We start from the raw sequence: 24140 nt of genomic DNA, 5'->3' as shown, positions 1-24140 counted from the left end.
GTTTCTAACTCTCTATACCTCTCCCTTCCTCTCTGTAAAAATCAATAAAATATATTTTTAAAAAACACACCAAAATAACAGAAAATGTAAAGTGATGAGAAATTTTAGAGTGGTTGCTCCTAATCCATATTAACAGGTAAGTGATGTAGATTACCTGCTTACAACAACAACTCCCCCTCCTCCTCCTCCTCCACCTCCACCTCCTCCTGCTCCTCCTCCCTCTCTCTCTTTTTCTTTTGAATTCTGGTTCACTTTAGATAATTCTCTCAAAATCCTAGGCCTTCCGTAGAATATAAAATCTGGCCACCTTCTATCCTTTGAACTTTTACTACACTGGAGAAATCAAATCAGTAGATCAAAGTCCTTGTCTTCAGAAGAAGGCAGAGGACACCTGCAACTGGACTTTCTTGTCTTTGCAAATATTCAGTTTTAAAGTTGAGTTGCTTTAATATGCACACCCAGCCCTGTAACTTGTTACTAAAAGTTAAGGTATCACCTACTTACATGATAGTTAAGCTTATTATACGCCAAAGAATATTAACGTCCTTTCCTGATCTCCAAAGTAGCATGCATTGGGTTTGTTTTTAAATTCACTTTCTAAACCAGCGAATGGTTTTGGGGTATCCAAATATGTTTCCTATTTCATAAAAACTAACAGTGTTGACCAGCTATGTAAAAAGAAGTGGCTTCAGAGAGAAGGTGAAGTGATACTGGAAGCAGAGGTCATAGCGATGCCATTGCTGGAAGGGGGCCACGAGCCAAGGAATGCAGACAGCCTCTGGAAGGTGCAAAAGTCAAGGGGAAGAGCCTATCGGCTTCCGTAGAATTGGGACCCGGCCTGCTCCTGGACTTTAGCCCAGTGAGATCCATGTCAGACGTCTGATCTTCAGAACTACTGGAGATACATTTCAGGGGAAGTTTACACAGGAACTTTGTATTCAGTGTTGAATGTATATCCCAGGAATGAGTGGGAGCTCTTGAAAATGTTGACTCTCATTTAAACCTTTGTAGAATGATGGCAGCTTTGAGGACAGGGTTTAATCACATCTTGAAACCATATTCTGAAGATCGTGGGAAACGGGAGGATGTGTTGCAAGGAGAAACACAGGGCTGTAAAGATAATATGGTCTCTTGCCGAAACCTGTTTGGCTCAGTGGATAGAGCGTTGGCCTGCGGACTGAAAGGTCCCAGGTTTGATTCCGGTCAAGGGCATGTACCTGGGTTGCGGGCACATCCCCAGTAGGAGATGTGCAGGAGGCAGCTGATCGATGTTTCTCTCTCATCGATGTTTCTAACTCTCTATCTCTCTCCCTTCCTCTCTGTAAGAAATCAATAAAATATATTTAAAAAAGTAAAGATAATACGGTCTGGAAGCCCAAAGAGGCCCATTATTCAGAAAATACAGTTTGAGAGCAGACTAAGGACAGGACATGCTTTGATTTGGTTGCTGTGCCTGGACCCTGACCCCCTCTGGGAGTTTGCTTCAGTTTTGACCATTCTCTGGTCCCTGGAACAGGTTGAGATGTTTTTAACACCATACAAGATTAGCCACCTTGGTATTCGACTTCAAGTTCTTGGAGGCAGACACACAGACTGCAGACCCTAAAACCCCCCATACCCTGCTCATTGCACATAGCTGTTTTCCCTTACCCCTGTACAATCATCCAGCTGGCAGGAGAAGGGGAGGAGCAGTTTTTTCCCCAGGACATGAACCTGGGACCTTTCAGTCCACAGGCTGACGCTCTATCCACTGAGCCAAACCATTTTGTGTGTGTTTTTAAGTGGCTTCATACATTCCTTACTTGAAGAGCAGTACAGTTCTTTGCATCTGGGCTCTGTCTTTGGGGACTAACTCTATTTAACAATAGTCCTTATTTAGTTCATGAGCGGATACCCCTTAGAAAACCACGTCCCCCACGCCCCTGTCATAATTGGTTTGGGCATGGGCTGAAAAGCTTGTTCATTAGTATTTAGTAATCAACAGAACATGCTATTTTTGGAATCCAGCCACAACTTAGTGTAGAGGTTAACAGCATAGTCTTGTCAACTCCTATATCGGCACCTGCCAGCAGTGTGATGTTGGGGGAAATCAGTAAATCTCTCTGTACCTCTGTTTCTTCACCTTTAAGAAGGCGATAATCTTTTTAAAAAGGAGATGATAATAATATACACTTCATAGAGTTATTGTGGGGATTAAATACATGAATTGTGTAGCATTCTTAATAACAATGCCAGTTGTATAATAAGTGCTGCATGCCAGTTATTATTCAGTAGGCCTGGAGTGGGGTCCAGGTAACTGACTTTTATCTCCATAGTCGTTTAACCTTATTCTCTGTTAAAGACTTGGGATTTTTTTCTGATTATCTTCTTGGCAAAATTTCAATGCCTTATAAACTACTTCCTTGAAAATAAATAAGCTATATTTCATCATAACTCTCTGACTTACGTTAAGACAGACCACATCTGTGTCTATTAGTGTGTATATATATATATATATATATATATATATATATATATATGGCAGAAATATCCGTTCTTTTGTGACAGGTCCCAGGGATTTAGTATGATTTTTTTTCTTCTCAAATACCATCACTTGCGTTTTCTTTTCTCTATTCCATCTGCCAAACAGAAGGAGGATTCTCTACTTGCCTCCTTCTTGTTATTGTTGAAGCTCTATAGTAATAACTAGAGGCCCAGTGCACAAAATTTGGGCACTCGGGCCGGGGGTCCCTCAGCCCGGATTGTGAGAGGGCGCAGGCCAGGCCGAGGGATCTCACTGGTGCACGATTGTGACCGGGGAAGGACATAGGAGGTTGGCCAGCTAGGGAGGGACTGTGGGAGGGCTCCAGGGCGTGTCTGGCCTGTCTCACTCAGTCCCGATCGGCTGGACCCCAGCAGCAAGCTAACCTACTGGTAGGAGCATCTGCTCTCTGGTGGTCAATGCACATCATAGCGACTGGTCGACCAGTTGACTATATGCCCCCTGGTGGTCAGTGCATGTCATAGCAAGCCTTAGCATATCATTAGCATATTAGGCTTTGATTGGTTGACTGGCCGACCGGACGACTGGACACAGCATATTAGGCTTTTATTATATAGGATTATCCCCCTTACCCATGGGGAATACATTTCAGGATCCCCAGTGGATGCCTGAAACCACAGATAGTACCAAACCCTATATATAGTCTGTTTTTTCCTATACATACATACAAACATACCTATGATAAAGTTTAATTTATAAATTAGGCACAGAAGAGATTAACAATAATAAGAATAAAGTAGAGAAATTATAATATACTGTAAAAAAGTTATATCAATGTGGTCTCTCTTTTAAAATATCTTACTGTATTGTACTCAACTTTACACTTAAAGGAATCACTTTATGGCTTCTCTTTGGCATGTCAGAATTGCCAGCATCACTACTCTTGTACTTTGGGGCCATTATTAAGTAAAATAGGGTTCCTTGTGTCCTTGAACACAAGCACTGTGATACAGCTGACAGTCAATCTGATAACCAGGATGACTTACCAGTGATTAACTTGTGGGGAGCATATACAGCACGGATATGCTAGACCAGTGGTTCTCAATCTTCCTAATGCTGCGACCCTTTAATATAGTTCCTCATGTTGTGGTGACCCCCAACCATAAAATTATTTTTGTTGCTACTTCATAACTGTAATTTTGCTACTGTTAAGAATCGTAATGTAAATATCTGATATGCAGGATGTATTTAGGCGACCCCTGTGAAAGGGTCGTTCAACCGCCAAAGGGGTCTCGACCCACAGGTTGAGAACCGCTGTGCTAGACAAAGGGATGATTCATGCCATGGGCAGGTTGGAGAAGGACAGAATGAGATTTCATCATGCTGCTCAGAACAGCCCAAAATTTAAAACTTAGGAATTGTTTATTTCTGGAATTTACCATTTAATATTTTCAGACAGTGAGTAACTAAAATCATAGAAAGCAGATAAGGGGAGGGGGGTACTGTATATATAAATTCTCAAAATATTAATTTCAGTCAATTCTTGATCTCATCACTAATGTTAAGTAAGACTGATGGTGGAAAAGTACATTCTTCTAACTCACCCTCGCTCCAGCATAAGTTCCAATTTCACCTCATTTTTGCTAACACTGAGTAATTGTCTTTTAAATTAATAAAAAATGAGGTAAAATGGGGACATATACTGGACAGAATTTAAGTTAGTACAATGATTCCTGGAGAGCAGCCTCATAAGTATATGAAAACCCTCAAAACTTACCTAGGCTTTGAAATATATAAAATAGTTAAGACTAGCCCTAACTGGTTTGGCTCAGTGGATACAGCGTCAGCCTGCGGACTGAAGGGTCCCAGGTTCAATTCTAGTCAAGGGCATGTACCTTGGTTGTGGGCACATCCCCAGTAGAGGGTGTGCAGGAGGCAGCTGATCGATGTTTCTCTCTCATCGATGTTTCTAATTTCTAACTCCCTATCCCTCTTCCTTCCTCTCTGTAAAAAACCAATAAAATATATTTTTAAAAAATAGTTAAGACTATTACTCAGATGGGCAGTTCTCACTTGGAATTTCAGGTCATTGCAATCAGGTGACAACTGATACTGGACATCTGCTATGGTCTCTTTGCTCAAGTGTTTAGAACTCCAACTGGGATAACTAGAACTTCTGGGAACTGGCTCTATATCTCTCTATCTCATACATTCTCTTCATGTGACCAGCATGGGCGTCCTCACAGTGTGGTAGTCTCAGGGTAGTTGGACTTTTTAAAAATATATATATATTTCATTGATTTTTTACAGAGAGGAAGGGAGAGGGATAGAGAGTTAGAAACATCGATGAAAGAGAAACACCGATCAGCTGCCTCCTGCACACCTCCCACTGGGGATGTGCCTGCAACCAAGGTACTTGCCCTTGACCAGAATCAAACCTGGGACCTTTCAGTCCGCAGGCCGACGCTCTATCCACTGAGCCAAACCAGTTAGGGCGGTAGTTGGACTTTTTACATGACTGCTGACTTCCATGAGAACAAGCTTTCTAAGAGACGTAGGCAGTGGCTGCAAGACTACTTATGACAGTTTTGGAAGCCATTCAGTATCGTCCCAACTGCATGCTGTTGGTCAAAAGCAAGTCATAAAGACAGATCAGAGTCAAGGGGAAGAGACTACACAAAGGCACAAATACTTGAAGATGTAGAGGTGTGTGTAACTTTTTTTTTTTAAAAAAAAAGCTTTTTGAAGTGTTTATTGACTGTATATAAACCATGAAGTTAATTCTCAAGTGGCTATGAATGCTTCTTATTTACTGCAGGAAAATCCTGAAGAAGGAAGAGCCAGTATTTATAAATCAGTGATCATCAATACGTCTAAGGAGATGATGTGCTTCAGTGACTATCCTATTCCAGATCATTTTCCTAACTTCATGCACAACTCCCAGGTCCTGGAGTATTTCAGGATGTATGCCAAAGAATTTGACCTTCTAAAGTATATCCGATTCAAGGTAGGGAATTTTGTGGGTACCTTTGTGTTTGAGGTTGTTTGTCAATTGCATGAACAATATGGTTTCATTTACCAGTGCTTACACATAAATATTGGTTTGATATCAATGTATCTATACTATCTAGACAAAGACTGCACTCTTTGTCTTCTTTGTGCCTGAAAAATATTTACAGAAAGGTCTTTGGCTGCAGCTCTAGCAAGCCACCTGCCAGAATGTTTTCATTGCCTGCATGTTATACTATTTGATTACAATAAAACAAATGAGGGGGAATGTTTTTCCAGTCATAGAGGGAAACTGACAGGTATGGGAACTTTAGAATCCTCTGGTTCTACAACTTGTCCACTAGTGCTTAGCCCTTTTATACTTTTCTGAAGTATTTTCCAATGCATTGTTTTATGTAATCACAGCAACACAGTGAAGTGGTTATTGGGAAGTTACTAACAAAGCAAAAAAGTTAGCTCTGGTGAAGAGGGAATAACACTGAATTGGGCAAAAAAACTTGAATTCTAGTCTTTGTTCTATTACTAATCATCTTGTGACCTCAGAAAAGTTCCTACACTTCCACGTGTCTTAATTTTCTTTTCCGTAAAACAAGATGCTTGTACTAGGTCACTTGTTTCTTCCTGCTGTAAAGTCTTCCATACTTTTCTATAGTTTTTAGCCACATTTACACAGAAATATGCAACAAGCCTGAATCTTCTGCCTTTTTTTTCCTTGGATGATAATGCTGCCAGAGAAGTACTTGAGTGGGAACCATCGTTGTCCGGTTCTTGGGGCACGGCTGAAATAAACATTTTCAGAAGCCCCCACGGAAGGATGAGTGGTGGTAGTAGATTGTATTGGCACAGAGTTACATTCCTCTGGTTCCAATGTCCCATTTCCCCAAAACCAGTCCTGGAAGAGGAGCAGCTGGAAGTTCATCAGAGCTGGAAAGAGAGTGAGCGTCCAGTTTCCCTTCTGTGTTGCAGCTGGGTCTGGTTCAGCATTCAGACTAGATTTTAGTCAGTTAGTCTGTGTGTGGAGTCCAACATGGCTGTGGACCATGTGGGTGAAAAGTAGCTCAGCCCAACACCAGCAGGAGTCCCAAGAGGGCTAGGGCTAGCGTGTGTGTGTGTGTGTGTGTGTGTGTGTGTGTGTGTGTGTGTGTGTGAGAGAGAGAGAGAGAGGGGGGGGGGGGAAGGAGAGAGAGAGCGCTAGAGTGAGCCAAGTGCTCACTTCTTTGTTTAGAAGTTTAAATATTTTAGGTTTTGTGCACACTTCAGTGGCCATGCTCATCCATCCTGGCCAGTTACCTGTTTCCAGGTGTGATTGATAGGCAAGCATTTCCCACGTCACTCAGACCCTACTGGGCACGTATCTAAACTGCCTCTGTCTAGTCCCTTCCCCCATCAATGAGTGGGGAACAGGTTTGGACAGTGTTGAATGTAGCTTTTTGGCATAGCCATATAAATGGCATGCCTATATCTTTTGGTCTCCCCTTTCACCTCTTTCCTGTTAAATAATAACCAAGTTATTACAACAGTATCAAAAACTCTTAGAATCTACTCTCATAACAACTTTCAAATACTGGTATACCATACAGCAATGTTAGCTATAGTTACATGTAGTATATTACATCCCTTGTACTTATTTATCTTATAACTGGAAGTTTGTACCTTTTGACCATCTTAATTCAATTCCCCTATCCCCACCTCCCTTCTACTTTCTGATCATTCAGCTAAATCATGCCTTTTTCTGTTTAACAACAATAATAAAACAGCAACATGCAGTGGTAACTTCCAAAGTAAGTCATTTTCAGCCCAGTAGTACTTCTCTTCGCTTGTTTAAACACTTATTGAACATGGTTGGTACCATTCTAAGTAGTGAAGATACAAAAACAAAAATAAAACAAAACCCAGTGATTGCATAGTCTAGTTAAAGAGATAGAAAAATGAAGAAAAAATTTTATTAGAAATGAAATTAATAAAAACAAAAAATGTTGACCTTAAACAAAAAGTTAGCCAGATATTTCTCCAGCAAAATGGGTTTATTCAGGTACAACAAGGAGTTGCAATCTGGAACAGGCAACCATGGTGAGCCACATGCAAGTCTGCTAAAGAGAGAGAGAGAGAGAGAGAGAGAGAGAGAGAGAGAGAGAGGACTCTTTTATAGAGGGGAAGAAGAAATTGGGAGGGCAGTCACAAAGAGTTCTCCCTTTTATGCTTCATGATTGACATAGGGCATGATGGATCCCCTCCCCCCACTTCCCACTTCATTTTGAATGAGATTTCTATTTACTTTTTTTTTTTTTTTTACAAGTGTTACAAAGCGATAAATGCTGTAGAGATCTATATATCGCAGCTCAGAGGAGGGATGCTTAACTCATCTGGGCATCAGTCATCAGGCACCAGGGAAGTTTTCCTAGAGGAGATAATTAAAGGCTGAAGGGTGAGCAGGAATCAGTCAAATGAAAAAGGTATAAAAAAGATGATCCAGACAGAGGCACCAGCGTGTGTAAAAGCAAGAACTATCAATAGTGCAAGATGGCTAGAGTATAAGGTGTCATGTCTCTATTAGACATGGTCATAGACCCTAGAAGCACATAGGAATACATCCTTAATGTTTCCTTAGGCTGGGTAGAATAACAGTTATTTGTTTGTTTGTTTGTTTGTTTAAAAACAACAAATTAATACCACTTACTACCCCATTTCACAACTTCTTCTTTTATAGTTATTTGTGAAATAGGCATTTATGGGAGCCACTGAGATGTTTTTCTACTCCACTAAGAATGGGAGCTCTATAGCTCAGTCACATGTTTCAAGTTAGACAATGAGGCCGAAACCGGTTTGACTCAGTGGTTGCGGGCACATCCCCGGTGGGAGATGTGCAGGAGGCGGCTGATCGATGTTTCTTTCTCATCGATGTTTCTAACTCTCTATCTCTCTCCCTTCCTCTCTGTAAAAAATCAACTATAGCTCAGTCACAAGTTTAAAGTTAGACAATGAGAACAAGACTTGGGGTAAGAAGACATCAGAGTCTTAGGATGTTTGGGGGTCAGGGACGGAATAGGCATTTATTACATAGAGCAGTGGTTCTCAACCTTCCTAATGCCGCGACCCTTTAATACAGTTCCTCATGATGTGGTGACCCCCAACCATAAAATTATTTCCATTGCTACTTCATAACTGTAATTTTGCTACTGTTATGAATCGTAATGCAAATATCTGATATGCAGGATGAATTTAGGCGACCCCTGTGAAAGGGTCGTTCGACCACCAAAGGGGTCGCGACCCACAGGTTGAGAACCGCTGACATAGAGTATCTTAGAAGCACAAGAGAAGCCTAAGCTTTATTCAAGTGTTGCATTGCCTTAGGGTAGTGATTTTCAGCCTTTTTCATCTCCTGGCACATGTACGAATTACTAAAATTCTGCAGCACACCAAAAAATAGATTTTTTGCCAATCTGACAAAAAGTAGGTATAATTTCAATTCATTCACACCAGATGGCTATTGTTGTGTTGGCTGTTGTCATTCATTTTTTTACTTGACAATCTAAGGGAAAAGAGGTCAGTGCCTCTGACTAAATAGTCAGGTATTGCATGTTTTAAAAATTCTTGCAGCACACCACTTGAAAATCGCTGCCTTAGGGCATAATCCCAGAGAACTAGTAATCTGCACTTTTCTAGAAGCGGAGAAATGACTTACTTGTGGAGTATGGAAATCAAATGCCCCTGCATGAGCCTTCTTGTGTGATATCAGCCCTGTGTGTCACTCTGCGAGGAGAGTCAGGTCAGGCAAGATGTCCACTGCAGAGGCTGTGGTTACCGTCCCCTGTTGCTATCACTTTCCTTTGCAGACCACTGTGTGCAGTGTGAAAAAGCGGCCCGATTTCCCCACGTCAGGCCAATGGGAGGTGGTCACGGAATCTGAAGGGAAAAAGGAGATGAATGTCTTCGATGGAGTCATGGTTTGCACCGGCCATCACACCAACGCTCACTTACCCTTGGGAAGCTTCCCTGGTGAGTAGCCTACCAGGAGGAAAGACCCTTGACCCATACCTGTGACCTAGTCCCTGAGGAATGGGGGGATTTCATTCTGAGTGATTCTGACCTTGGGATGAAATAAGGCTTGTCCTAATTCTGTACGTCCTCCTAAAAGATGTTGGGAGGTAGAGATAATGGTAACTTGGAGACTAGGGGAAAGTTATATTTAGTTTCACAATGACTTTAGTTTTTCTAAGAATCAAAAGAAAAAAAGGTGGAGTTGATGTGTATTAGGTTGAATAAGGATTTTCAGCAATCAAGGAAACAAACAGAAATACTGAGTTAATAAGGAAGAAATTAAAGCTTAAGGAAAGAACTTATTATCGTTTGGGGCCTGGATTTTTAGGCTCAAGAGCAGTCTATGTATATTCTAGAGTTCATAAAAATATGTAGTCCAATTGCCAAAACCGGTTAGGCTCAGTAGATAGAGCGTCGGCCTGCGGACTGAAAGGTCCCAGGTTTGATTCTGGTTAAGGGCATGTACCTGGGTTGCGGGCACATCCCCAGTAGGGAGATGTGCAGGAGGCAGCTGATCGATGTTTCTCTCTCATCGATGTTTCTAACTCTCTATCTCTCTCCCTTCCTCTCTGTAAAAAATCAATAAAATATATTTAAAAAAAATGTAGTCCAATTGAAATGGGAGTAGGTATTTAAAGGGGATGAAAAGACAAAAGAGAATGGAGGTTTTCTGAAGCCATTTGTATATTTGAGTCTACAAGTCCAGAATACAAACATCCTGATTGAAGCAGACTATTTATGATACAGAAGTCACAAGGTTCTGCCCCGAGGTGATGGGGGGGGGGGAATAGGCAAAAATATTCAGAAAGGCAAGTGTGCATCTGAGTAAAGGGAGGACATGTGGAGAGTATATGTTTTAAACTCTACACACTGCAAAAAAAAAAAAAAAAGTTTGTCAAATGATATCAGATAAACTATCGCCTGATCATTATTCTCCCTTATCTTGCAGGAATTGAGAAGTTCAGAGGACAGTACTTCCATAGTCGAGATTATAAGAATCCAGAGCGTTTCACTGGAAAGAGAGTCATTGTAATTGGCATTGGGAACTCTGGAGGCGATCTGGCCGTGGAGATTAGCCACACAGCCAAGCAGGTTTGAATCAGCAAATTATTTACTTTGCTTCTCCAAGAAAGCTGCAGGTGGACTCAACAGAGAGTAGGGATACCTGTACCTAGCCCATCAGTGCCGATGGCAAGTGGAGGGCTTGGTTTTGTTGCCTCGGTTGGCAACATGATGATTGATGATATGATGGAGCCAAGGTTGCCAGTTAGATTCCCATCATTCGATTGGCCTCACACTAAGGAATTAGTTCATGACCACGACTGTGGTCATAATCCCAGTCAGCTGTCTCTTCAGAGTGTGCCTCTGGCGCTGAAGAAGACCGACCAATTGATGGGAGAGCTTGTCAGGATGCAGCACCCGGAAGTGTGGATCTTCCGTTGGCCAGCGGAAGTGCCGTGCTCTTATGTGAAGGAAAGCACACGGGGTCATTGAAAGCTCTTCACTCATAGGATGGTGGGGGAATTTTCCTCTTTTCTCCCCAACTGGAAAAAAGAGGCCCTCTAATCTTTCAAAAGACAACATGCTTTTCAGTATGAAAGTGTCCACACTGTGGCACCTGCAGGCAGCTTGCCCCAGCCTTTGCATACCATTAGGCAACACGGAATGATATTTTCTCTAAAGCAATTTCTGTGTCCTTGAGGCTTTCTTATTTGTTTGTTTGTTTGTTTTCATCATAGATTTCCTTGAGGTTTCCTTGTTTGTTTGTTTTCATCAGATTTTGAACTGGAAAGAAAGTGTCATCATTATAAATTCCTAGAAAAAGACATGTCATTTTTATATTTTGTTATTCATGTCTTTACTGAATCATAACTGTCAGTAATAGTTAAATATCTGGTTGTTCTTCAGTAACTGTAATTAAGGTGTGCTTCCTCACAAATATGTTTTAAATTTTTTTAATATATATTTTTTATTGATTTCAGAGAGGAAGGGAGAGTGAGAGAGAGAAACATCGAACAGCTGCCTCCTGCATGCCCCGAGCCTGCAACCTGAACATATGCCCTAATTGGAATTGAACCGGTCGTCTCTTGGTTCATGGATCAATGCTCAAGCCCAGCTGGGCTTAAATTATTTTTTAAATAGAAGTTTAATGCCACAACTCTGTTACATGACCTATACTCAGAAACTCCATTCTCAGTCCTATCTCCATTTATCACCACAAAAATGATTTCAGATGCTCCATAAATTAATTCAACAGCATCTATCAAGAAATAGCTATCTAAACACGAAAGGGTGAACATGTGTGTGGGTGTTATGATAAAAAGAATGTACAAGGTATGTGGTGGGGACCCAAGGCATGAGCCTTCTTTAATATCATTGACTTGTCAAATGGTCAGTTATAAGGGAGCTAGGCCTTACATGCAACAAGAAATTGTAGATTGCCAAGGAACAAAGCATCCCACTTGGATGGAAATAAGGTAGTTGTGTCTGAGAGAGCCTGGGAAAACACATAGCAAAACAATGTCTGCCTAGCAGGGACAGCACTGTCACACCACTAAAGCAAGTTGAAGAAACTCAGTTGCTGGATATGACTCTTTGCTTTACATATTAAATTGTACTTATGAGAGGTGGTTTGTAAACCAAACATCCTATATAATCCTATATAATAAAAGTCTAATATGCAAATTGACCAAACGGCGGGAACGGCCAGTGGAATGACCAGTCACTATGACGCACACTGACCACCAGGGAGCAGATACTCAACACAGGAGCTGCCCCCAGCCCGCAGGTCCCAGTCTGGCCAAGGCAGGTGCCAGCCAGGGCCCCACCCCCCACCCCGATTGCCCTGCCAGTCGCCCCACAAATTGGCCCTGATCGCCAGCCAGGCCTAGGGATCCTACCCATGCATGAATTTTGTGCACTGGGCCTCTACTTTTAAATAAAACTATAAATGTCAGAGTATCAAGGACATTTTATTATAAGAATTCTTGTGCTATACTGCTTCTGTGAAGAGAAAACATTCCTTTCTTTTTTTATGAATCTACTTTTTATAAAATATGTTTCTATTGATTTTAGAGAGAGGAAGGGAGAGGGAGAGAAAGATAGGAACTTCAATGATAACAGAATCATCCATCAGCTGCCTCCTGCATGCCCCCTACTGGTTAGGGCTTGATCTGGATCTTAAAAATGAATAGGTTTTGGAGCATTAAGAGGATAGGGGCTTCTCAAGGAGGCGTGAGGACATTAAACGGAAATGCAGTGGTGATTAAGAGCAAGACATATTCTTGGTCAGTGAATACATCAATTTAATTGTAAGCTTAGTATCTGAGAAGGAAAATAGCAGGACATAAAAAAAAGATTGTGCAGGCGCTGAAAACCCAGACTAATGAGTTTAAAGTTACTCTTGAGGAAAACAGGGTACTTTTAAAGGATTATGAACCAAAGAATGGTAAAAGCAAATAATTTTTTCCTATGCCCCAGGTTTTCCTCAGCACCAGGAGAGGGGCTTGGATCCTGAATCGGGTAGCAGACCACGGATATCCTTTTGATGTGTTGTTCAACTCTCGACTTAAACATTTTTTGTCGAAGATGTGTGGTGAATCATTAGCAAACACATATTTGGAAAGAAGGATGAACCAAAGGTTTAACCACAAAATGTATGGCCTAAAGCCTAAACACAGGTATGTTCTCAGGATGGGACCAAACTCACAACCTGCGTCTGTGCCCTGACCAGGAATCAAGCCTGCCACCTTTTGGTGTATGGGATGGCACTCCAACCAACTGAGCCACACGAGCCAGAGAGGTACTAGTTCTTTTTATGTGATGTCCAACAACAACAAAATGGTGGTAGAGGCAGTGCATGAATCATTCATTCAGTCAGTCATTCATCCAACAAACAGTGAGCACCTCTTACAAGCCAAGCATTATCCTGGGCATGAACTTACAGATATTAAAGATCTAATAGTAATACTAATACAAATAATAACACCTTACCTTTTTTGAGGACTCAATATGACAAGCACAGTACTAAATGAGTTATATGCATTATCTCATTTAACCCTCACAACAGTCCTATAGATTGGTGTTTTCCCTCCATTTTACAAACATTGATACTTAGAGAAACTATCCCAAGAGCACACAAGAAATAAATGGCAGATTCAAGAAGTGGATTTTACCTTAAATACTCTAATGGTTAGACAGAAAATAGGATAAGATGGAGAAATGCATGGCATGCTATGAGAGCATCAAGGATGGGATCCTCACACAGCCAAGGAAGGAGACTGAAAGCATTTTTAGATGCTGATTTTAAATCCAACTATTTTTCCCCTCCCACTTTTTATTTTTTAAATGTTCAGATTTACTTCATACAAAATAGTAAGGATAATGAGCACCACTACCTTTTACTTAGATTCACTATATTTGCTTTCTCTCTCTCCCCCTCTCTCTAAAGATAGATCCACGCATGTATATCATACATACTACATACATACATATTTTTTTCTGAACCATTTAAATAGTAAGTTGCAATCATTAAGACACTTTACCCTAAATTATTCAGCATACGTTGCCTGAGAAAAAGGGCATTCTCCTACATAAACATAAGACAATTATCACACTTGGAAAATTTAATATTGATAAAATATCATTATCTAATATATTCAAATTTACCAAGTTGCCCCAATAATATATATTTGTAGCTTTTTTTAATCTAAAATCCTAATAGGTATTGTATTTAGCTGTCCTGTCTCTTTAATTTCTCTTGATTTGAAATAATTCTCCTTTTTTATAAAGATCCAAGCCAATTGTTTTGCACAGAGTCAAGAAACCATACATGCACTCTCCAAATAAAACCATTCTTCCTTCACTTCTCTAACATCTTTCCTTTCAGTGCCATCCAGGGTACAACTTCTGCTCTGAGATCCTGATCTATGCCAATATCCATTAGATCTTTCCCAAATTCCATGGATAGACCAAGATGGAGACCCTTGGCATATTGTTTAACCGCCTCCATCAAAACAGAATTTTACTTCCATGATACTGATTTCTCTCTCCCTCCCTGCCCCCATGCTCACTCTTCTTTCTTTATTTTTGGTCTTCATCACTACTCACAGAGCTCTGAGTCAGCATCCAACAGTCAATGATGACCTGCCAAATCGTATAATTTCTGGCTTGGTGAAGGTGAAGGGAAATGTCAAGGAATTCACGGAGACCGCTGCCATATTTGAAGACGGCTCCAGGGAGGATGACATTGATGCTGTGATCTTTGCCACAGGCTACAGCTTCGCTTTTCCTTTCCTTGAAGATTCTGTCAGGGTAGTAAGAAACAAGATATCCCTGTATAAAAAAGTCTTCCCTCCTAACCTGGAAAAGCCAACTCTGGCCATCATAGGCTTGATCCAGCCCTTGGGTGCCATTATGCCCATTTCAGAGCTCCAAGGACGCTGGGCCACTCAAGTATTTAAAGGTAAGTAACCATGCAACTTGACGACTTAGTAATTACTTGTAGTATGTTCAATTCTATTTATGTTCTTGCTTTTATTTTTTTAGTTAAAATTTTCAATGTTGTCATAATTGCAGGGATCCCCCTTTTCACCACCCTTCCCTCACCTCCACCACCCCCCTTCCCACCCCTCCTTCCCTCTCTCCCTCCCTCCTTACGGTCCTCCTTCCCTTCCACTCTCTCTGAAAAGCAATGGAAAAAAATATCCTCAGGTGAGGATTAAAGAAAAAAAATAATAGTAAACTGATCACTTAGAATAAGAAGAGGAAGATAAAAAAATGTGGTAAAAATATAATACGTATCCGAACGAGTAAACACTGCAAGAACAGTGTCAATGAATTAAGAAAGAATTGTACCACAGGATATTGTATAAGTATATAGAAGTTTTTCTTTATTTTTAATTTTTTGCTTTTGATAAATTGGCTGCCTCTCCGAGGCAAGAAATATACCTCCTTCCCCATCATGTTTCTAGTTAATAGAAGTAAAAGTTATGGTTGTACTATAAGAAGCAATTTGGAAATCAACTCTCAAAATATGTTTCACAAGCATCATAAGGGACCTCTGCTTAATCTCAAATGAAGCATTTCAGTGTTCCCTCATCGACTTATAAGTAATAATTCCCAAATGAGAAAGCACATGGCAAAATACAGAAGTCTGTTTCTTGAGCGTTGAATATCGGAGTCTCACATTTTAAGAGGGACACCAGGAGAATAACTGGCGTGTGCCCAGAGGAGGGCAACCAACATGACAGAGCATGTGAAACCTGTGATGTGGGGAACTTGTGCTCTGCTGATGATGATAAGATTTGAAGAAGTTATGACAGTTGTTTTCAAACATTTGAAGGCCTGTCATATAAGATTACACTCCGTGGCTTCAACAGGCAGAGCTAAATCCAACGGTGCAAGTTGCATGGAAGTAGATTTGGGGATCAATAAAAAGAATATGTTCCAGCAACTAGAGCAGCCACACAATTAAATCATCTCCTCAGAAGGTAATGAGATCCCCGTCAGCAAAGATGTTTAAGGAGGAAAGAGATAACCATTTGATGACAGTATTTGTAAAGAGAAGGCTTGTGTTAGGTAAAACATATTACCACTCAGAATTTTATGGAGTAACACCTTATGGCTGGGTGTGACAAAAATGATCTACATGGCATAGTAGTGACTATAAATCTGGGCATAAAGCTAATTCTTTAAACTTAGAGTTGTTTATATTGGCTTACATACTATTCTACCTTTCTACCAGGTCCTTGATGTTAAATTCCTACTATTGGAACTGTGCATCAGTGCTTAAATTTATCTGTCAAGATTGGGTATTATGAGTTCCCTTAGCCTTTACCCCCATTCTGACCAAATAAAAAAGTTTAGAAGATGAGGCTTATCTTCCATAGGACTTCAGGCATGAAATGGGATTGAAAATTAATTTTTACTTCCTTCTCCCTGGGTTATAGAGCCTCTTTGTTATTAAGAGTACAACTGTGGGTTTGCTTCCCTGCTCTTTTACTTTGTACTTCATTTTCCATACACTGTAAGGCCATTTATTCTTTCCTTGTGTCCATATTTCATTTCCCAATGAAAAGACTATGCTAGGGAGGAACCAGGTATCAGTTGGAAGGCAGAGTTAAGCAAGTATCTTCCAAAGACAAAGTAGAATAGAGAACGCTACTGTTGTTAATTTATATTATTACATTATGGTGGTGCTAGGATAAAGTGATCGAGTGAAGGTTTAACCTCCTTGAGTACAGAAAACTATCCTGTATTTCTTTGAATTCTCCATAACACAGTAATTGTTAATAGGATTATTGTTCCTACTGAGGTAGGTTTACACTTACATCTCTGTTTTTTCTCTTTAGGGCTAAAGACATTGCCCTCACAAAGTGAAATGATAGCAGAAATAACTAAGGCTCAAGAGCAAATGGCAAAAAGGTGAGAAATTCTCCCAGAGAAATATGTGCTTCATTTTTTCATTTAATAAGAACAATATTGTACTATATTTATCTTCATTGTGTTTGTTAGTTTAAGGATTTAGATTGTATTGCGAAGGAAAAGGAAATAATAGTTTGTGACAACAGAATGAAGAAATAGTACCAAGTGGTTTAGATATGGATGGGAAAGAAGAGACAAGCTTAAGAAAAGTGTTTAAAATCCTATATGTAGGGCCTAAAAGAAATTGTCAAGTAGGAAAAAACCCTTGAAGAGAAAATGGTTTTTATAACTATTATTTGAAATGCTAAGTAGAGCCGCCAGAGAAAGGAAGAGTGAGAATGAACTGAGTGATAGATCTGGTTGAATTCCAAATCCACCGGTAGGCTTACAAAGCTGCAGAGGCCACTGTTCTCACTGGCTCCTGGTAGGAATAGTCTGTGTGATTTGGAAAGGTGGTAGCATCAGCCAGCTGCTTGGTGCTTGGGTGGACACAGTGATTTTAGCAATCTGAATTTCAAAACTGAGCTTATTCACTGGTCAATTTTATTTGGACACAGTGGAAGTTGATGGTTAAGTTCCTAAAATTTTGTGCTAAAGTCAGAGGCACAATCATCCAGGCCTAAAGATGTAGTTTTTCTTGAATTGGTTATACTAGCGTACCTTTTCCCTACCTTGGAGGTGAAAGAGTTTTTATTTAACCCTGATACCCTTTCCAAGTCTTCTAGTTTCCTCTTTCCTTTCACTGCCAAATTTCTGCAATAAATACTCTGCATTATATGCTCTAAATTCTCACCCTTTCCTCCTCCAAAGGTCCCTGCATTGTAACTCCTTGCTACGGCTCTCGTCAAAGTCACCCATGCCCAACTTCATTTTCCTTCCTGAGTTTGACACTTTTAAACATCTCATTCTTCTTGGAGTGCTTGCTTTCCTTGTTTTTCTGGTACTAAAATATCTTATTTCAACTTTTCTGTTCCCTTTACTTTGACTTATTTTTGTCTGGCCACCTGACTGAGCAGTCCCTAAGGATATAATTTTCCCTTTAGTGAGCGTCCGTTATGTACATACACTAAATGGTTTATATGTATGAGTTTATCTATTCCTCATAACAACCCTACAAGGCCGGTACTAGTGAATCTCTTTGTGAAAGATGCATGAATACTACAGCTTGCAACCCAGTAGAGGATAAATGTATGTCTATAAATACTTGAGCCAACATAATATCCATAAGGGACAGCTCCCAAATTCTGTCCTGTCTTCTCTTCTCTTCTAAACTTTAGAATCTGTCAGTTCCTGTGGAATTTCATTCACCAGTTCTACTTCAAATTTATTTTCTATTTTTTTCCCTGTCCTTGCTTTGGATTCTCTTAATAAACCCATCTAATTTCAATTAATTTGACTTGGCTTTTTCTCTTACTTCCTTTCTGTCCCACTGCTCTTTGTTTTATTTTTATTCTAGAAAATAAAATAAAATAAAGTTACCAGTTAGCTCTCTAAATCTCAATCCTTCCACACAGGTATCATCATTACCACATTTTCCCTCTAAAAATCCCTTTTAGCTTTTCAAATCTGCACGTGGTATAATCATCCCACCTGGCTCTATTTGGAGCGTTACTTCCTCTTGTGGAATAAGTCATCCACCCCCCTCCTTTCAAGATTCTGAATTAACATTGGCCATCCGAAGTTGTGCTCTGTGGACCCCATGACCACTGCCCTCATAAAACAGTTGAGAGTCCACAACTTCAGAATTTTTATGATGGGTTCTCTCTTTCTGATAAAATCAGAGTCCTCTGTATCTGGAACTGCTGTACTTGCCTCTCTCTATCCATCCTTGTTTTCCACAACATTCTTCCTCTACTGTAGGGTAGTGCCTACAGATATTTTATACTTACATCCTATTCTCATTCCTGCTTAATTCTTTCACTCTGCTGTCCCCTGACTTGTAATACTTTCCTCTTTGTTGTCAGCTTATTTGTATCTTCCACATCCTTCAAGGACTTATTATAGTCCTATTTTAACTACCCTCTTCTACATTCTTATTTAGCAGTGTAAGATCACATGATTTTCCAAAAGTCTTATATTCTATGTTTCATGTGTATCTATCTTATATTCTTGTCCTTAAGAATAGAGACAATACCTTATCTTTCTTCTCTATTTTCCATACCTCCTAGTATACAGGATACTAATAACAGATACTTAGAAAGCACTGATTAATTGACTGATTGATTGGTTGATTGACGAAATTGTTGATAGGCCATGGCTTTTGTCTTCTCTGCTTCAGGTATGTAGAGAGTCAGCGCCATACCATTCAGGCAGACTATGTGGACACCATGGAAGAGCTTGCTGATCTGGTGGGCGTCAGGCCAAATCTGCTGTCTCTAGCTTTCACCGACCCCATACTGGCATGGCAGTTATTATTCGGACCCTGTACTCCAATCCAGTATCGTCTACAGGGTCCTGGAAAGTGGAGTGGAGCTCGAAAAGCCATCCTCACCACAGAAGATCGCATCAGGAAGCCTATGATGACAAGAGTCGTTGAAAGCAGCGATTCCATGCCTTTAACAATAACAATGGCCAGGTTCATGCTAGCCATTGTTATCTTTGCTATAATGATAACCTACTTTTAGCTGTTCCATTGGGGAGCTGGATCTAGAGATGCCTTCAGAATCTGACAAGACTGAACAACTCTTGAGTTTCACCTTGCCCAGAAATCTTTTCTTTCTCTTTCCAAAGCATTAATCCTCTTTCCTCTTTCCCCTACAAGGAAATTCCAGCTTTTCATTCATATTGACTTATCTCCCTTCTTCTTATGACCCATCATATTTTCCTTCCAGCAATCCCTAGTCTGTGAGCTCTGATACTCTGTTAGTCATCTTTTTATGTCCTTAGAAGAATTATTACATGATGGGTGCTTAATAAATGTTGGTTGTTATCAGATATTATGGTGGGGAGCAGAAGTCAATATCTGTATAAGAAAAGGGTGACTCCATGGAACTCAGCTTCTGATAGGATTTCGTTTTCTATCAGAAGCTCAATCTTTTGTTTGTTTTTAATATTGTAATTAAATGTGTTTCCTGGGGATAAAAAGAAATAACGGTCTTGTAACAGTTGTATATACCTAAGATATATATATACACACTTAAACATTTCGTCTCATTAGCTATTCACTAGTGTATCTGATAGCTGGTCTTTTTGACTCTTTTTCCCTCAGCAAAAGGTCTTTATTATCTCAATGAAGAAACTACCTTAAACTTTCTAGGCTCATGGGTCATTCCAATAATCTAGCATTTGTCAGAAAGTTCAACTTTGTTGGAAAACTTGAAATTTTAAATTAGCTGTCCTATCTTTTTTTATCTTAGTTCTCATATTAGAATCCAACAAGACTCTACCTTGGGAAACATGATAAGTAGCTGCCTACTGTTGTAGTGTGGCCTAACAAATGTTATTTGATTTGTTTCCCACCACTCCTGTGTTTTCTCTTCCAACCTTTCTCACACATAAATAATAAGTATTTGAAAATGTCATTTCTACATTAAATTAGAATTGATATTAATTAAATATAGGGGCATTCAGAAGAAAGGGTGGTGTGGAGGTAGTAAAGAGTAAAGGTGATCAAATATATGATGATGGAAGAAATTTGACTTTGGCTGGTGGGCACCGATGATATAACATAGAATTGTACACTTGAAACCTATATAATTTTATTAACCAATGTCACCCCAATAAATTTAATTTAAAAAATGCCTGGCAAGTGTGGATCAGTGGTTGAGCGTTGACCCATGAACCAGGAGGTCACCATTCAATTTCCAGTCAAGGCGCATGCCTGGGTTTCGGGCTCAATCTCCAGTAGGGGGCGGCAGGAGGCAGCCGATCAACTATTCTCTCTCATCATTGATGTTTCTCTCTCTTTCTCCTCCTTTCTCTCTCTGAAAAAAAATTTAATTAAAAAGAAAAAATAAATATAAAGTCATTCTGCTTATAACAGTTCTCCTTATATCATATAGTGTAGTTCTGAAAAACAGCAAATGAAATGAAAAGCAAGTACTCCAGCTCTGACCAGTGCCACTGTTGATTCTGTTTTCTAATCTGTAGAAGTTATGCTGTGTGTTTGTCTCACAGAGAAGTTAATTAAGTGTTAGCTGTTAGGCACACTTAGTTTCATGAATTAAGGTACTGCATATACTAGCCAGATGTATGTTCATAAGTAGCTGTTGTGCAATACATTTTGGGATCAATGCCTATTACTCAGCAAATGATAAATTTGAAAACCTGAAAGAACAACATTAGAAATTATTATCTTTCCCAATATAAATACACATAAGAGAACCAAAAAGTGAGAACCACAACTTCTTTCTAAGCATATAATTATTTGGACAATTTCCTGCCGTTTGGCCTAATTTACCTATGAAAATGCCTTTTGATAATTAGAGAATTAACAACCAATATTACTTCATAGGTCTTTTTCCTTCCCTAATCCTTACAATGCTGGGGATTTATAATCTATTAAAATGGACCTAGTATCTTTTAATCTGCAGATTACTTCAAAAGTAAATTGAAGGTTGCTTGTTATTTTTTTATTTCTTTCTTTCAACGTGTCAGTTTGCCTCTTTCAGCAAGTAAGTTTGTGAATTAATAGTTCTTTCATAATATAATTCCTAATTATCAGCAACAAGTACCCCAGTTTTCTTTAAACATTTTTTTATTCTAAATTCATTAACTGTCTCATTCTCCTTATAATTTGGAAGGTTACAAAAAAAATCACTGGTTAACTTCTAAACCAAGCTAAAAGTAAAATATGATTAGGAAATCGAACTCAAAACAATTCAATTACTACAAACCCATAATAACTAATAAATATGCACTAATATTCATCAATTTATCATATCTTGCCACTATACTAAATGGTCATATTATTTCTCCTATTAGATTATACCATAGAATGCATCCATATAGAGCCAAAAAATATGGACATGCTCAAAAAGCAAACTGATGGGGTATGTCAAAGCCACACAGAAGCCCACTGAAGGTGGCCCCAATGGTCAAAGATGTAACAAGCAATAAAATAAATTACCTGATATTAGATTATAAAAAAATACCCATGAGTCTGTATTAATACAAATCTATATATATAAAAGGCTAAAATGCAAAGTGTCCCCGTGGGAATTCGACCAGGAAACCAAAAGTTCTATTGCTCGCTGTGATGTGCGCTGACCACCAGGGGGAAGCATAGAATGAAGGAAGGCCCTGGCCGGCAGCTGGCAGCTGGGGAAGGGAGGCTCAGGCTGGCAGCCCGAAGGTCCCAATCAGCCCTGATCACCAGCCAGGCCTAGGGATCCTACCCGTGCACGAATTTCATGCACCGAGCTTCTAGTGTTTTAATTATTAAGAGGGGAAGAATACACAAATCTCCAACCCAGAATTCCAAATAACTTATGTAGACACTCTGCCTTTGTCAGACTATATATCACTTGGTTCTCTCACCTGTTTCCTTCTTGAACTAGTAAATTCCATAGAGGAAGATACTTTTTAAGTAATCTGTATGTTGCTAGTGCTGCCTAAAACATGACCTGAGTTCGTTAATGATTACTTAATTGAATAAATAAATTTGACATAAGAGGTAAAAGTATGAATGTATTTTTAAAGGATGAAATAATATAGTGAATATATCTCAACATAAATAAATACACACATACGTAAAAAGTATTATTAAAGAGAGTAAGGAGTGCTTAACATTTTGCAATGTCTGTGGGGCAAGACTGTTCTAGAAAATATTCTGGAGTAGATCACTGATCTGAGTCAGCATGTCATCTCTAATGTCCTGTTTGGTTAGAAACACAAATGATATGTCCTGTCTATAACTTATAGGCATACCTTAGAGATATTGTGATTTCAGTTCCAGACCACCATAATAAAACAAGTACTGCAATAAATTGAGTCTTAGTCATTTTGCTGGTGGAGGGTCTTGCCTTCAATTTTTTAAAAAAAAATGCAATACCTCTGAGACTCAATCCAGCAAAGCACAGTAAAATGAGGTATTCTGTAAATTCTCAAACACACATCTACTACTCCTTCTTGCCTGTGAAAGTCAGTATCTTAACACAAGAAAGGAGGAGTGGTAGAGTCTTCCTTGGTCGTGACTGCTGCCTTGATCCTCACAGCTGTTTCTCCCTGCTTTCTCAAATTCCCACCTTCTTGAAGCACCCACTATCTCTAGCTCAGTGGTTCTCAACCCTCCTAATGCCGCGACCCTTTAATACAGTTCCTCATGTTGTGGTGACCCCCCAACCATAAAATTATTTTCGTTGCTACTTCATAACTGTAATTTTGCTACTGTTATGAATCGTAATGTAAATACTAGCTGATTAACACAAAAACATATTTCTATTATTTTCCAGTAGGTGGAGCTGGATCACAAGTTTTTTAGCTCTGTGAGATCTCAGCATTGTCTGCCTTGACCTCTGGTCAGTGTAGCCAGGATGCCTTGGGGTGGGCTGGGGAATCCCTACACTCCTTTGTTGTTTTATACTCGTTTTTTGTTGTTGTTGTTGTTTTACACTCAGTAATGGAGACCTCGGTCCTCTGCCAGGGTCCTCCCTGTGTTCTGGTTAAAGAGTGTACCCTTTGCTTAGGGAGAAATGTGATTCTGCAGTATTAGATCTTGGGCCCGTGCCCTTGGGGACGCAGGTAATGTGGTCTACAACCCGACATCAAGGGCAAAGGGAGGCAATCTCTGGGAGGTTAAGGGTAGGCGGCCAGCCTTTGTGGCTTGGCTTCACTGTCTGAATTGCCAACAGCCCGACAACTGTGGCCGCTCTCCCTTGCTGTGCTTTTGCCCAGGTCTCTGTGCTCAGCTGCAGCGATGGCTGCTCATTCCTGCAGGAGTGTTCATGTAGTCTCTGCTCCTCCCAGATGAATGGTGTGTCGGTGACAACCAGATTCCTCCCTCCCTGGATGAGCTCCTGGCTACTGGGCTGTGTTTCTGGCTCTTATTGTCAGTGTAGGTAGCTATTTATTGCTATGAGGAAATAGCTAGTTATTAATATAAGGAGAAATGCAAAGGGGGAACTAAAAAAATCTTAATAAACTGAGAAGCAGAAGCAGATAACAGAGCAGAATTCCATCTAGTTTACTGGTAAACACTCATTCACACACTCCAGAGGAACCGCCTCCCCCCCCCCCCCCCCCATTT

At 39.9% G+C, this 24140-nt stretch overlaps 1 protein-coding gene and 1 long non-coding RNA gene across 3 annotated transcripts in view; one reads left to right on the top strand and one right to left on the bottom strand.

The window, feature by feature from the left end:
* The first annotated feature begins 5032 nt into the window (after positions 1-5032).
* On the top strand, positions 5033-22043 carry LOC102432207 (dimethylaniline monooxygenase [N-oxide-forming] 5-like). 2 transcript variants are annotated; one of them, XM_023748846.1, is made up of 8 exons: positions 5033-5188; positions 5301-5489; positions 9325-9487; positions 10479-10621; positions 13010-13209; positions 14641-14993; positions 16882-16954; positions 21878-22043. In XM_023748846.1, the coding sequence occupies exons 2-8, from the start codon at positions 5364-5366 to the stop codon at positions 21939-21941; spliced, it is 1122 nt and encodes a 373-aa protein (XP_023604614.1). In that variant the 5' UTR covers positions 5033-5188; positions 5301-5363; the 3' UTR covers positions 21942-22043. The 2 variants fall into 2 exon arrangements, with proteins under 2 accessions (XP_023604614.1, XP_014305758.2); XM_014450272.2 differs by lacking the exon at positions 21878-22043 and adding an exon at positions 19233-20685 and having other exon boundaries at positions 5034-5188.
* The window catches only part of LOC106695633, a 16888-nt gene continuing 2018 nt past the window's right edge, over positions 9271-24140 (bottom strand). The window contains exons 2-3 of the long non-coding RNA XR_001346681.2: positions 14639-14834; positions 9271-9394 (exon numbers count right to left, since the gene is read on the bottom strand). This is a non-coding gene — a long non-coding RNA (uncharacterized LOC106695633). The remainder of the gene's footprint in view (positions 9395-14638; positions 14835-24140) is intronic.

The sequence above is a fragment of the Myotis lucifugus genome, unplaced genomic scaffold, assembly GCF_000147115.1.
Source record: "Myotis lucifugus unplaced genomic scaffold, Myoluc2.0 scaffold_1917, whole genome shotgun sequence".
Classification (NCBI taxonomy): domain Eukaryota; kingdom Metazoa; phylum Chordata; class Mammalia; order Chiroptera; family Vespertilionidae; genus Myotis; species Myotis lucifugus.
The sequence above is the reverse complement of the archived record's forward strand: the minus strand, read 5'-3'. Positions and strand labels throughout refer to the sequence as shown.